Source organism: Danio aesculapii, chromosome 15, assembly GCF_903798145.1.
Source record: "Danio aesculapii chromosome 15, fDanAes4.1, whole genome shotgun sequence".
NCBI lineage: Eukaryota > Metazoa > Chordata > Actinopteri > Cypriniformes > Danionidae > Danio > Danio aesculapii.
In genome coordinates, this window is record NC_079449.1 from 20,984,237 (window position 1) to 21,000,358 (window position 16,122).

The 16,122-nt window shown below is 33.3% G+C and overlaps 1 protein-coding gene and 1 long non-coding RNA gene across 3 annotated transcripts in view; one reads left to right on the forward strand and one right to left on the reverse strand.

Annotated features, from left to right (window-relative positions):
- Positions 1–2,340, forward strand: part of lhx1a (LIM homeobox 1a) — a 73,272-nt gene extending 70,932 nt beyond the window's left edge. For both annotated transcript variants that reach the window (XM_056474380.1, XM_056474379.1), the window contains exon 5: positions 525–2,340. In XM_056474380.1, coding sequence (XP_056330355.1) covers positions 525–904 — 380 coding nt within the window. In that variant the 3' untranslated portion in view covers positions 905–2,340. The remainder of the gene's footprint in view (positions 1–524) is intronic.
- A 3,987-nt stretch (positions 2,341–6,327) lies between these two features.
- On the reverse strand, positions 6,328–8,210 carry LOC130242190 (uncharacterized). The gene is made up of 2 exons (XR_008838942.1): positions 8,121–8,210; positions 6,328–6,727 (listed from the first exon to the last, which is right to left on the reverse strand). It is a non-coding gene; the product is annotated as an uncharacterized LOC130242190 (long non-coding RNA).
- Positions 8,211–16,122: the final 7,912 nt, after the last annotated feature.

Genomic DNA, 16,122 nt, shown 5'->3' on the forward strand with positions numbered 1-16,122 from the left:
ATATATATATGTGTGTGTGTGTATATAATTTTTTTTTTTAAATGTAATTTAAAAGATTTTATGTTGGGTTTTGTTCTGAAATTAACCCTCAAATACCTTTAAATGCCAGTATCATAATATTTCTACTTTACCTGTTAGGTAAACAAGTACCCATCGAAATATAAACTCTTGCTGAGAAACATGAACATAACTATCCTCAGTTTACCATATAATTTGCATAAGCATAAATCAAGGCAGCTATTGTTATATACACATATACACCTCCTATCATATCGATAACAGTGTTCTTTATACGTTTTCAGCTGTTCAGAAAGACTAAACCTTCCTCGATGTAATTAGCAAAGCTTTGTTCTCCCCACCCTACATTTGTGATTTCAGTGTAACATGTACTGTGACTAATGTGGCACATTGAGATTTGTTCCAAAGAGTGACAGACTACATATTCTATGAATTTTTAAACAAGGAATTTTCTCCTTCTCCTTGCATCTAAAGCAAAATTCTTTTATTGTTCTGTCTATCCGCAGATTATCAAAGTGAGTACTACGGCCCAGGAGGGAATTACGACTTCTTTCCCCAAGGCCCTCCATCCTCACAGGCCCAGACTCCTGTAGACCTCCCCTTTGTTCCCTCATCAGGACCCACCGGTACCCCACTAGGGGGCATGGACCATCCTATCCCCGGTCACCATCCGTCCAGTGAAGTACAGCGCTTTTCAGACATCATGTCTCACCACCCGGGAGACTCGCCTAGTCCTGAGCCCGGCATTCCTGGACCCCTGCACAGTATGTCCTCAGATGTTTTCGGGCCCAGTCCGTCCTTTACGTCCCTCTCGCTGAACGGCAGCGGATACAGCAACCACCTCTCCCATCCTCCGTCAGAAATGAACGAGGGCACGGTCTGGTAGCTGCTGTGAATGGACGTTCCGGTGGAGGAGGGAGGGTGGGAACGGGGACACACTGATCGGCCGCACATTCTGGTTCTTATTTTTGTCTCTTATTTCACCCCCATGTCATAAGTGTGCTGGGAGAGAGCAGCAGAGGGCAGCATGGGCATTGACATTTACCTTCTTGAACTCGTTGTGTTGATGTTCCGTTTCTTTCTTTCCTTCTTTATCCCAAATCCGAACTCAAGAAGAGATACTCTTGACCCGGTCGCTGTATGAACTCCGCTACGAGGCGTCCCTCCACAAATCGGTTTAATCGGCGCTCTAAAAACAGCGATTGCGACACATTAACAGCGTCAGCAACCGTCAAAGACTTGTCAGCTTTACAGAGAAACACCCGAGGCGGCTGATCTAACGCTAACCTGCAATGTTGACTCCAGGAGAGATCTAAGCCGTCAGACTAATTTATTTATTTGAAAACTCCTCAGACCTCCTTGCCTTTCAAGGCTCTGCCATACTGACACTTAAACAACCTTTTCGACACTAAATACGTTTCTGAAGGCCAGGGAGAAAAGCTTTTCTTTTTCTCGTTCTGGACATATCCTGTTTTTTCCGTTTAGTTTTTTTCTTTCCCAAGAATTCCACCAAATCTAAAGAAGTTAGCCTTCAAAAGGCGAAACATTCAAATGCGTATGGATTGTGCACCCTTTATTTAATGGAAGAGAACTTGAAATGTTGATAAATGAAGTCTACCTTCTAAAATTATTTTAACCAAGGGTCTGAAAGGGACATAGAACAGTCAACTGTTTACGTAATATATTTAATTCAGGAGTTAAAAAGTATCAACCATGATTTAGAACCTCTTGATCCAGAAAAAAATGTTCCAAGCAACCAACCAAACTTTTGTATTGATTTTATTTATATTGTATGATGAAAATGAGTTTGCTGGGGTTGTGGTTCACTGTGCTAGTTTGTACAAAATGTTGTTTACAAAAAAAAACTTGGAAAAAAAAAGAAAAAAAATACAAGTAGACAGTTGCCAAATAAAAACATAGCACAAATACTGTAAAAGTGCTTTGCACCATTATCTGCAGAACGTGTTGAAACAAAGTGTAAGTGTTTAAAAAACTATAAGAAGTATTGACTTCTTAATTTTTTTAGTCTGCTGAAGAAAAAAAAACACATTCATAAATTGTTAATATAACATACTTAGACCTACAAGTTTTATTTTTGTGTCTTTAAAGGAAAATCCAAACTATTGAAATTGATGGTCAAATGTGCAGCAAACGCAGCTGCTGCTTTCTTTAAATATCAAATTCTCATGGTATGTCTTTTATTGTTCTAATAAACCTAAGCTTACGTGACCTCCAGTGCATATTAGACCATTCACTGTATAAACACGACATGTTGAACAAATTTGTGAGTTTTTAATAAAACTAGAAACTATGACATTCGGATGATAGGTGCTTTTCCTTGGACTATAGCCAAGCATCTAAACAGTCCTGAGATGCTCGTCTTAGTGTTTGGAGGTTGAAATATGGGTTTTGAAGGATATTCCCTGGTGGAAATGAAGATATTAGCATCTCTCAGATGAACTTGACATTGTGGAGGACGTAACATGACCTTGGCGAGGTCGTCTTATCTGCTGTGTGTGAAATACTGTTGTAAGGATGTGCTTTCATGATACAGCATTTCACTCTCCACACGGCATCAGATCAGCTCAATCAAATATTTGAAAATCATGTCCTGTGATTATGGCCGATTATCACCTTTTCCGCATTGAGATGTACTGTGAATGAGAATGTTTGAGGCTGAGCTTTACAAGGTACAGTTGAAATCAGAATGATCAGCCCCCCTTTGAATTTTTTTAAAAATATTTCTCAAATGATGTTTAACACAGCAAGGAAATTTTCACAGTATGTCTGATAATATTTTTTCTTCTGGAGAAAGTCTTATTTGTTTTATTTCGGCTAGAATAAAAGGAGTTTTTAATTTTTTAATAACCATTTTAAGGTCAAAATTATTAGCCTCGTCAAGCGAAATTTTTTTTCGATAGTCTACAGAGCAAACCATCGTTATACAATAACTTGCCTAATTACCCTAACCTGCGTAGTTCACCTAATGAACCTAGTTAAGCCTTTAAATGTCACTTTAAGCTGTATAGAACTGTTTTGAAAAATATCTAGTCAAATGTTATTTACTGTCATCATGACAAAGATAAAATAAATTAGTTATTAGAAATGAGTTATTAAAACTATTATGTTTAGAAATGTGTTGAAAAAATCTTCTCTCCGTAAACAGAAATTGGGGAAAAAATAAACAGGGGGGTTAATAATTCAGGGGGGTTAATAATTCAGACTTCAACTGTACCTATTAATGAGACTATTAAAATCATCACTTTTATGTAACAAACATGTATTTAATTACCTATTTTTTTAATTAAAAATAATTATGTCGTAATCTTTTAAAGCATAAGCTAAATCACAACTGTTTGATCAAAATAAAATCGATTGTGTTTCAAAACAGTAATTATAAAATAATAATAATCAGTATTATTTAAGAAACAATATTAAAAATATATTTTTTGAAATATTTACCTTAAAAAATCATTAGTAATTCATCAAATTAATGGGTTGCCTTTGTGTTTTAGAAAACTAATGATGAAAATAAGGCAATGTATGTATATTTATAAATATTTCTTAACATTTAAAAAATTGTTGGGTATAAATAAGTCTATTAGAATATAATTTAAGTCAAAACATTTACTTATCCTTGTGATTCAGACAAGTAATGATTATTATTATTTTAATTGTTATACTTACATTTTAAAACTTAATTAGAAACATATCTACTTTTAAAAAGTTTTTCAATAATGTAAGACAAAATATTTTGTGAACACTGTGTTGTTGGGCAGTTATTTTATTTATTTATTTATTTATTTATTTATTTATTTATTTATTTATTTATTTATTTATTTATTTATTTATTTATGTTTTTGAAATCACTTAAGTCAACAGAATTTCCTGGCCTTGTATTTTATTAATAAATATTTAGGACTAATATTTGTTTATTTGATATTTCAATTAAAAATTATATATTAGTTAAAATACTTTGCAGTTAAAAATCGTGAGAATAAATTTTGTATGAAGTTTTTACAAAAAACATTGTCCTTGTTACTTCAGTAATAATTAATTGTGTAATATTTAATATTTACTTTTTAAGGGGTTTTAAAACTAATTTAATCAAAACAGCAATAATAATGAAAATAAAACACTCAGTAATTAAATAATTCAATAATTTCAGAATTTCAATCAAAATCTGAACAAGGCACAAACACAATATTAGCTTTTTTTTAACTATAATCTGCTATACCTGAAAGGTCTCCCATTTTTAAACCCATTCACTATCTACTAAACACCTTCAATAACTAAGAGAATCATAACTCTTTTCCATAAACAGCTCTTTCACAGTACATCTGAAAATCTCCCGTTCTCCAAAACGTGACAAATTTTCAAAGATGCTATCGGACATGCAGAGCAGCACCTTGACATCAAAAACAATAGATGTACAGAGAAACCACAAACTCATCTCATTTTGTATCTGGATTCATAGAAGGGGGCCGAGAAACAAAGAGTAAGCTGAGATTGAGTAGGGGGATCCTTCACAGAAACGCATGCGAGGAAGACGACGGCCATCAAACTGAGCCTCTATCTGGAGGAAAAGCCTTTATCTCATTGCGGTGTGTGCTTTTAGTGTGAAGGAGCCCAGCGGTGGCACATAATCCAGTATATGAATTAATCATGGTGCTGAGAGTTAACCAGGCCTGCGGGTTTAACCACAGCGCTGACTCCTGCTCCGTCACCCGCCGGGACAAAGCTCTTTAAATTCAAATCTCTTATTGATTGAACATCGACTATCAGTTCGGCCTGACCTTGTCCACACATTAAATCTAAATGTTAGCAGAGTTTTTCAATGCTGCTTTTTTATATTTTGAGAGTAGGATTTGAATACAAACATGCCTCTGAGTATTGGCAATGTTTTAATGCACTCTAAAAAATACTGGGTTGTTTTAATTCAACTTTGGATAAAATCTAGAGAAACCCAATCATTGGGTTAAAAAACATTTAAATTTAATAAAAATTTGTCCATATTTGACGCAATGTTGGGTTGAAACAGTGGTTCTCAATTCCGGTCCGCTGGCCCCCCATGCCCTCATTTTGTAAATCTTCATATTTAATACATCTGATTCAGATCATCAACTGGTTAACAGAGAGGTCTATGAACTGATCCTTGTGTGTCAAATATAAGAGACATGCAAAATGTGCAGGACGGGGGACCACGAGGACCGCACAGAACCACTGGGTTAAAACAATTAAAACTAAATTCTTTAGTGTGTGTGATGATGGTGCTCAGGGTTTACGGAATTTATTGATTGATGAGTTTGCTGTTGACTTTAAAGCTTGCCAACATGTATATTGCATACACTCTAAAAATGCAGGGTTGTTTTAACTCCAATGTTGGTCAAATTTGGACAAACACAACAGTTTTGAATTGATCAATTTAAACCAACTGTTGTGTTAGTCTATTATTTACCCAAGTTTGGATTAAAACAACCCACACTGCAAAAAAATGCAGGGTTCCACGCAGTTCATCCATGTTGTCTCAACACACATCAATTAAGATAATGTAACCAATTTAAGTGGATTGAACTTAAAACATGTAAGTTTTCCTAAGACAAAAATCTCATGAGTTGTGTTGTTTTAGCTCCTTTTAGTAGTTTGAACAAGCAGCAAAAATACTTTTTAGTGCAGCATTTTGTTTGTGAAATGATCATCTAAAGTCTTGTAAAACGTGATAGCGATAAGAAAAGAGTATATAATTCAGTCACTCTTTTCAATCTTATTATTAATCACTGTTAATAGAAGGATTTTCAGCAGTGATGACATCTGAAAAAAAGATAAAGGCCGTATAACAAATACACTCTTAAAAATTACACTGTAAAAAGTATGACCTAGATCTAACTTATAAAAAGTGAGGCAAGTGGCTGCATCGGACGTTTTAGATTGAATCAACTTCCAGCCTTTTTTAAGTATATTAAACACTAAAACTTTGCTTAAAACAAATGTAACAAAATTAAGTTGAGCCAACTAATATTTCTAAAATTACTCAAATCAGATAAACTTACTTTTTTTGTTAAACCTAACTTATTTATACATTGCTATATGTTGCCTGAACTTATTTTAATTAGGTATTAAGAACTTAATTATCTAAATAAAATTAACCATGCATATGTCATTTAAAATGAATTCAATTGACTTCTGGCTGTAACCTCAGAAAATAAATCTTCATTTTTATATTCTAAGCACACTATACAGTGATTAAGTAAAAACAGATAAACAGACTTTATACGGTTAATAACAATTAAATAAGAATGGGAAGATGGATTAAAGACCATAGCATTTATTCAATGTCAACCAATGTCCCTAAAAGTGACTACAAAACAGGCCATTAATGTGGCTGCACATACACAATACATAAATAAAAACATTAATAATGCCAGATCCTATTGAGAAATCATCTAAGACAACTCAGTAAGGAGATCTGCATACTTTGATGAAGATTTAGGATGCATAAGGTCCAGTCCCACAAAGAGTCTCTGATATATCTCAAATAATGTATACAGTTTTGATGGAAGTCGAGGACATCAGTAAGTCCAAACAGGAGCCATCATGCCCATGACAGGTTTGGTAAACCTCTGACAGTCCTATGATTATCCAAACTGTGTTGGGCTGATGTCAAATTTTTCCCGCGGGCAGCCGCATGCACCTCTGATTCCACACAACTCTATTGGTGGAGAGAAAAAAGAAACAGGAGTTCAGGTGTTTGATACTAAATAATATTAAATAGCTAAATGCTAAATAGCAAATATCTTACATAAACTACAAGTCAAGTTACAAAAGTGCAGTGAGAATGATACATGGATGAAACACCTTAGTTTATCAGTTAAAATTTACCTTAGTTAAACTTCTGTATTAAAAAAAAGGCTATATAGGTTATTGTGTACTTACATTATTCCAGGTGTTTTTAAGAATCAAATTCTAAAGAAAACTGATTTTATTCAGTGTAACAGTGTATGGCATTTTGGTTGCCTGTCAATCAAGGAATTATTTAAATTTAGGTATTACATTTTCAGTTTATTTTTGCAACTTATAAAGCATAAAAATATGTATGTAATGGCGAATATAAAAATCTATGATTTCACTGTCATCTTCATTTTGCACCAAACTTTGCATAAGTCATAATACAAAATTAAATAAATACATTGCCATTTTACATATTACCTTAAGGTTAACATTACATTTTTGCTGAAGCTACTTTTAATTTACTTTTTCTCCAAATTTAATGTTACTGGAAAATGATAGTTCAGTGAATCAGTGTGTTCAGTTAGCTTTAGTGAAAGACTGACAGATAATAAGAAACTGCATTAGGATATTTTTTACTGTTTGTTCATTGCACATATACAAAAAATCTTCAGATATCAAATGCAATTCTATGGAGCCCACTATTGTTTGCAATTTTACCCGTGTTTTACTTACCTGCAAATAATTATAGCTGTAATCGTATCTAATGTTTTTCTTAACAAAATAATCAAAATCACTTTGGTATCTAAAGACCAAGAAAATGCATTTTAGAATGAGGTGCGTACATGTTAAATGGTTCTGTAAACATAAATGTAATTTAAGTTCAAATAAATTATAAATCTGTAATTTATTCACATTGCAGTATTAACAAAAAACTTATGGACTAAATCTCTTAAACACAAACCTTAAGCTACTTAATGTTACGCTAAACACAAACTACTGTTCCATACGTTTCTGCATTTAATATGCATCCTTAATGTGCTAATAATAACTTAGGTTAGCTAGCCAAGTTAGCGCTAGCAAACTGCACCCACCCCCCGACCGCCCACCAGAGACCTAGTTAATCCGTTCTGTAACGTTAGTTATACCTACTAAGTGTTTTAAAACTACTTTAACATTTTTTTTCTCAGGACTATCACTTTTAATCGTTAGCATGAACTAGCGTTGGTTAGCGTTAGCCAACTTAGCTTTCCATGTGAGAGCAGTCTGTTACCTGACGTTACAGTACAATTTACAAGCTAAAACCTCACCTGCCTAGTGAAGTCGGCAGTTTAGCATGACTTTACAATTATCATTCGGCTACATTTGCAACTTACCGTGTTAATCAGATCCGCTGCTGTGAGCAGTAAATGTCGCCCCTTGTAGATGCTGCGTGTGTCTGGAAAGTGGCGGGCAGTGAAAATGGGGTCACGCAGAATTATTAAAATCGCGTTTGATGAACAGACCTGCACACATCGAAAGCTGCTCTAATAAATTGTCTGTGTCAACTCACTTTTATAACATTTATTCTACACAATAACCACATACAAAAATATACTCAAATAAATTGCATTAGTTTTATTTAAAATATACTGTTATTTAAAAACTGATCTACTTTAAGTACACAATAAGCAAATTGATATTTTTTGGTATAAAACAAATATAATTACCTAGATTGCAATTATTTAAAGTATATAAAACCAACTTTGTGAGTGTAGCACTTTTTACAGTGTAAGGTTCTAAAAAAAAAAATTTGTCATTTATTTATTTATTTTATTTTATTGTATTTTTGCAGTGCTGCCATTGAAGAACCCTTTTTGGTTTAACCTTATGTTAAAGGATTTCTTTGGAACCATCAATGCCAATAGAGAACCTTTATTTTATGAGTGTGATTAACAGTATAAAAATATACATTTTCCATAATGTGTGCTTCATGGGTGTTTTGCCCATTTACATATTTCGAATGTGTTATGGGACCTCGATGTCCCATAAAAAGTGACTTTTATTAATTGATGCTATTAGTAGTTTAATATTTATATATCACCGAGGTTGGTCATGGAAATTACAGAACAAAAACCAGGTAATGAGCTGTCAGTATATTTTCTGTTGTTTCAACAATTTATTTATTAATTCAATTCAATTCATTTTTATTTCTATAGCGTTTATACAATTTAGATTGTCAAAGCAGCTTCACATAAAAGATTATAGTGAATTGAAACAGTGTCAGTTCAGTTTAGTTCAGTTCATTCAGCATTAGAATGTAGTGAACTTTAAAAAACACAAAACATAAATAATAGAGCACAATTGATTATATTTTACTTTTAATAAAAAAAACTGCTTGATTTCTTCACTCAGTCACTTATTTAAGTGACTGCAAGCAATTTACTGCAAGCAATTTATTTGCAAGAATAATCAGGGGTTCAGATTAGTTAAAAATGATGTAAAGTAACTGTTTTGTAAATATTAAATATGATTTAACATTAATAACATTAAATTAAAATGACATTTTCTTTTTTTCTTGGTATTTCAACATAAGCTCATTGAAAATATGCATTTGCTTTCCTTTATTTATACACTCACTCAATCAATTTACTGATTAATATTAATATTAATTTCTCAGAACAATCAGGGGTTCAGATCAGTAAAAATGATGTAAAGTAAATGTTTAGTGAATATTTGTTTTGAGACAATTAGAATAGTTAATTAGATTTCACTTGTATCTAAAACTCAAACATAAACACTTAATGACAGCATTCATAAACCGTTTCATTTCAGTTGTTTATTTTTTCTTATCAAACAAAATGTAGCAGAATCTGAAAGATAATAATCAGAATGTAGAATACATTAGACATCTTTTTGCCCTTATGCAATATGATTTTTCCATATCAAATCAGTGAAGAAAAGATAAACACTAATGAGATTACAAAGATTTTGTAATTTTATTTTGTCGTAGTGTGGCAAATCATATTTGCAAGGCTGTGTTATTGCAGGCCTGATAAGTGATACAGCACAGATAATTAATTATAGTTTTTTATTTAACCCTAAACATATTTTCATAAGGAAAGTTTGTATATTATGAATATTAAAAAAGTATAGTAAACAGTCACATTTACAGTCTACTCAATCAGGCCTCACAATCAAAATCTCATTGAGTCCAGCAGTAAATCACAAGAGTTTCATAACAGATCCAGTGTGATAACCTATTGGGCCTAATACAAAGAAAAATACAAACAAGGGTCCACTTGGAAATTCTGTTTTTTCTGGATTCACAATTTACAATGATCTGTTTGAGTAATACTCATGACATTTATTCCAAACTTTAAAAAAGTAATATACTCTTCTAACACAAAACAATATTTTAATTTTCAGAGGAGTTAAGAAATCGATATTGCTGCCTGTAATAACTTCATTTTGACTGTCATCTGCACATCCAGAGGAACTGAGAATGTTCAAGTGGGTTTTTTTCTGTATTACAAACACAGAACTTGATGTAGAGTAAGTGAGAAATTTGGCCTATAGATTTTACAAATAATCTTAAAACAAATGGCATGAAACACACTGAATTTAAAACAAACATTCAGTATAAAGCGGGAAATTGTCATTTGAATAGTATATTTTTAAGCATTTTAAACTGTATTTGCTAGTTCAAAATTGACGAGTCCTATTCCTCATATCTCAAAATTGCTCAGCTAATTGTTGAACAGCAAATCAATACTTTTATAAATGTTAATGATTAAATTACACACCAAATGCTTGAGTGACACATACTGAAATTTCTTTCAACAAAATGATATAAAAAAACTTCTTGAAGGGCTCTTGAAATGGGCAGAAGTCACCCAAAACAAATGTGGCCTTTTCCCCGGAAAACCACCAGCATGAATATTTTTCACATTTTTAAACATTCATTCCAATTAAAGCGGCCTTGTGCGAGTGCAGCCATGCGGCGCTGTTATTCAATTCCATTAAAATGAATGAAGCAGTGGCATGCAACCATGCAGTTAACAGGAATTAAAACTACAGGCAAGATGACAGATTACAGAGGAAATTGAGTGGTGTACGCTGAACGTGCGCGTCTTTGTTGTTGTATTTCACCTGCATGTGGTAAGAAATGTGCATGCATGCATTTCAATGCAATCCATACAATACATATAGCACCGTACGGACTTTAATGTGATTAAATATGAAGGTTTGATTGAAAATTTTTGCTAAAAATGTCATCACTTGATGTTTCGCAATTAAATGTTGAATACATGAATCCAAAAATGTACGCAACTCAAAAGCCATCCGCACGATTCACCTCGTCTCCGACTGAACTTCCAGTAGACGAAGTAGCCATGCAATTAATTAAAAACAAAAGCTGGAAACAATTAATCAGCTTGGAATCCCCTCTTCTTTTATAGACCTTATTATGAGGACGACTGGATAAGGGAGATCTATGAAATGTAATTTATGAACACTGAGGCTGCAGAAGCCAGAAAGATGAATGTTTTAAGTTTTACTCGGACGATTTCCTAAGCAAAAAAACAAAACTCTCAAAGCAATGGGAGATGAGAACGGGTGGGGGGTGGGGGGTGGGGGATTTGGCATCCAGTGCTGAGCTATTCATGCCCTGAGCTGTTGTGTCCACATGTGTTACCCAAGGTCACCACACAATGGCACTGTCCACACCTCAGTTCAGAGAACAATACAGAGTAAAACCACAGGCCATAAACAAGAAACTGAATAAAGCATGTGAATTATAAACAGTCTAAAAGGGATAGTTCAACCACAAATTAATATTTGTTCAAATTTACCCTGAGTTTCTATTGTTGAACAGAAAATACTAAAAAGAACTGCAAAAATAAATCATCGGTGTAACTTTATTATATCGTCATACATTTAAAATGATTTGAATTGAGTTATTTCAACTTATTTTGGGTAAATGGGACCCAACAGCAAAATTAATTTTGAACCAATAATTTCAAATCACTTTCATTTAAATTACCTTCACTTTAACATGTCTGGAACACAGTTTACTCTACTCTTGTGAAGCCTATTCATCTCTAGTTTGGACAATCAGACATTTCGGTTTATCGTAGATTAAACTTATCAACTGCTTTACTAATGCTTACTCTTGACCGAGATACATTAGCATTAGAAAAAAAGTCATTTGGTTTGGTACATGTACAAAGTAAATAATGACAGAATTTTCAGTTATGAGTAAACTATCTCTTCAATGTCAATTACAAAGCTGCCAACCTCTGTGAGGTGATAAACCTCAAACCTCAAAACCTTACTTAAAACTGAATGTGAAGAAGTTTAAACTCTAAGAAGTCTTTCTTTTAAGTTTAAACATTACATTTAGTGCAAACATTCCCCCTCTTTTACCCACACAAAGCATGCTGGGAACTACACATCCACATCTCAGGTAGTTAAAACCAACACAATTCCTTCATGTTGTCCCAAAAACGATTAAGTTAATTACTTTTTAATAAATGCACTGTAAAAAACACTGGTTTCACGCAATGTATTTGTGTTGGGACAACAAGAAGGAATTAAGTTTTTACAAATTTAAGTGGATTGAACATAAAACAATTAAGTTGTCGCAAAAAAAAACTGAATTGTGTCGTTTCAGCCCATTTTAAATAGTTTGAACAAACAGCAAATATTTTTTTGAGTGTGTGCTTAAATTTAGGGTTGAACATAAAACAAATATATTGCCCAAAACACTAATACGAGAATTGTTATTTCAGTTCATTTTGAACAAGTTACACTTCATAGTATACTATAAAGAATTCCACACAAATTCTTCATGTTGTCCTAACGCAAATCGAACACAAAGTAAAAAAAGGTTAACTTGATCTTTTTTACAACTTTAAGTGTATTAAACATAAAATAATTAAGTTGTCTCGAAATAAAAGAACTGTTGTTTCCACTCATTTTAAATAAGTAGTTTGAGCTAGCAGCAAAAGTCATTTTTTGAGTGTGCTGTATACTATGGATGTCAATGGCTAGTTTCCCACATTCTTCAAGAAATCTTTAGTTGTATACTCAAATATATTCATAAATGTTTAAAACAAGTTTTCAAACGATGATGGAATTGTGTTGAACTGACTCTTTTTAATCCATACACTGTAACACCCCAAAAGTTAAGGCAACTCAAACCCGTTTGAGGAAACAGTTTGCAAAAAAAAAACCATTTGAAATAAAAAAAAAGACGAATCGATTTGTGCACAGTAAAACCCAATAAATGAAGAGAACTCAAACCCACCGAGTCCTGTAAAACCCAATAAGTTAAGGCAACTCAAACTGAGGAAACCAATTGCTACAAACCATTTGAGTTAAAAAAAAAAACTAATCTATATGAGTACTGTGAACTTACTCCATTTAAGTTGAAGTAATGAAGTATTTAATTAACTCATTACCTTCAACATTGAGTTCCAAACTATATTCAAATTAGTAGAATTAACTTTTGGTAAATTGAGTTAACTACACTCATTTCATTTGATAAAGTTGAATGCTGGGTTTTACAGTGTGCAGTGGTAAACCAGTATTTTTTTTATTTTTCGAATAGCAGTGTTTGTTTATTTCAATTACAGACATTAGGTGTGAGATGAGCCACTTGAGGTTGTGATCATATAGACTCGTGTGCTGTTGTTTGTGCTGTGATTAGCTGCAAGTGGCAGAAAAGAGCTCTGAGAGAAGCACTTGGATGCTTCTATTGGTCTGTAGGGGAAAACGGCAGTTCTTGATTTGTGTGTGTGGAGCAGAGGAGAGGGCTGCGTTTAAAAGGATAATGTCAGGCAGCCTTTCATTTTACTGGCTTTTCACCTCAGTGTAACAGACAAACAAGTTTTTTCCTGTCTGTGCGATGTGGCGCTTTCACACAGACGTTTAGTTGTCACCCTGAGCAAAATGTTTAAGTATTGGATCCAGACCTTGATATGAGAGCAACTCTAGGGTAGTGGTTTAAATGTTGTTGTTGTTTTTTTTCTGTTGCAATATTGTCCTCAATCAGATGTTCTTCATGGCTTCACTTTGTCAGTGTGCCAACTGGATGAAAAATGAAACGCAGACAAAGCAAATGGATAAATGGCAGTGAAGACTGATGCAAACGCATCTGACAAACACATTTGAACTGTAACTACGCCATGTGAGATAACAGTAATGGGCTTTCAAGGCAATATGAGTGGGGACTTGTTGTCTAATGATTTTTATACAAGGCGTTTTAGGTGCAGAGCAAAAAAACAGTATTTTACATTGAACAAAGCATTAATCAAAGTGCAGTTCGTTATCAACTCTGTCGTGGAAAGATGCGTATTCATTTATTTGAACAAAATTAATGCTTTGATTCAGCAAGGATGCATTTAATTGATCCAAATAGACAGTACAGATATACATGAAACATATTAACTTCAAATAAATGCTTTTCTTTTCAACTTCTATTAAATAAGTAAAAATGCATTATTATTTCCATAGAAATGTTAAGCAGCTGTTTTTAATAATAATAATAATAATAATAATAATAATAATAATAATTACTGTTTCTTCAAGTTCTTCAAAGCTTTGATGAAGAAATGAATCCCCTTTTAATGGCGTATTGAAATAGAAAATTATCTTAAACAAAAAATTATTTTTTGAAAATTTACAGCATTTTGATCAAATAAATGCATCTTTGGTGAAAAATATTTGATTTTTTCAAAACCAGTAGCTATTTTCAAACACTTTTCCTTCTGATTTCAAATCTGTTCTTCATTATCTGTATCGATAAAAATAAAAAAGTCTATTCTTAAAGGGATCGTTCACCCAATGAAAATTTTCCCTCAGACCATCCACCCATTCATTCATTCATTCATTTGCTTTTCGGCTTAGCCTATTTATTAATCAGGGGCCACCAACTTATCTACCATGTTTTACGCAGCAGATGCCCTTCCAGCTACAATCCATTAACACTTATACACTCTCATTCACACACATACACTGCGGACAATTTAGCTTACCCAATTCACCTATACCGCATGTCTTTGGACTGTTGGGGAAACCGGAGCACCCGGAGGAAACCCACACCAACATGGGGAGAACATGCAAACTCCACACAGAAACGCCAACTGACCCAGCTGAGGCTCGAACCAGTGACCTTCTTGCTGTGAGGTGACAGCGCTACCCACTGCACCACCTCGCCAACTCAAAATGTATTATTGTTTCCAGAAATATTAAGCAGCTGTTTTCAATAATAATAATAATAATAATAATAATAAATATAAATATAATAATAATAATAACAATAACTTTTTCTTCAGTTCTTCAGTGTTTATAATTCAGCTTTGATGAAGAAATGAATTACATTTTAATAATGCACATTTTGATAATATTTAAGCCTAAATTTTCAATGATTTATAGTATTTTGTTTAAATAAATGCATCTTTGGTGAACAAATTTGAGACTTTTTTAAAAAACAAGCCATTTTCATACATTTTCCTTATGATTTCAAATCTTTTTTTTTTTTTTTTCTGCATCAATAAAAATGTAAAATGTCTATTCCTGAAAGGATCGTTCACCCAATGAAAATTTGCCCTCAGACCATCCAAGAAAGGTGACTTTTTTTCAGTATATACTGAAAGATTTTGTGGGTGAAACCCTACACCTTGATGATTCCAAAGGTTTGCACAAATGGCGACTGGCGTTTTTAAAGTAAAATATAAAAATAAAATAGAGAGCATTTGTGACAATTTAAAAAAAATAATCTTGGATGGCCTGATGGTGTTTAAATTTACAATAAATTGAATTTTTGCATACACTTCCCCCTTAGGTTAATGTTAAACATGGGATACACTTAGCTGAACTTACAGCAATAAAATCTGGTTGTGTTGTCGCCTCACATCAGCTGTGTCTGATCTTGTCTGGGCCAAAAATCTGCGTTAAACACATCAAACAGACAGTAGCGGACAGAAACAAAAACGAATGATCTGTGCCTGCGTGATAGGATGTATCTCTCCATACCTGCAGGTGGTAGTATTGTGTATTGTCATTCCAAAAAAGGGAAACTAGTGCTGCACACATACAAACAGTAAACAAAGCAGTGTTTATGTACCATTTTCACAGTACTTCTCGCTCACCACATAGGGTGATAAACTGATAATCAACTTTGTTTGTGAATATTACAGAAATGACAGTTGATTTCTTTGTATTCTCTTTTGACTTGTACCATTTGCTTAGTTTTGTCACTTTAGTTTTTGTACTTGTGCACTGATTCGTAGCTGAACCATCAATCAAATCACTCTCTTTCATTGTCGGCCAATGCCAATTCCTCATGCTGAATCGGCTGGACAAGAGGCGATATGTAGCACATACCAATCAGCT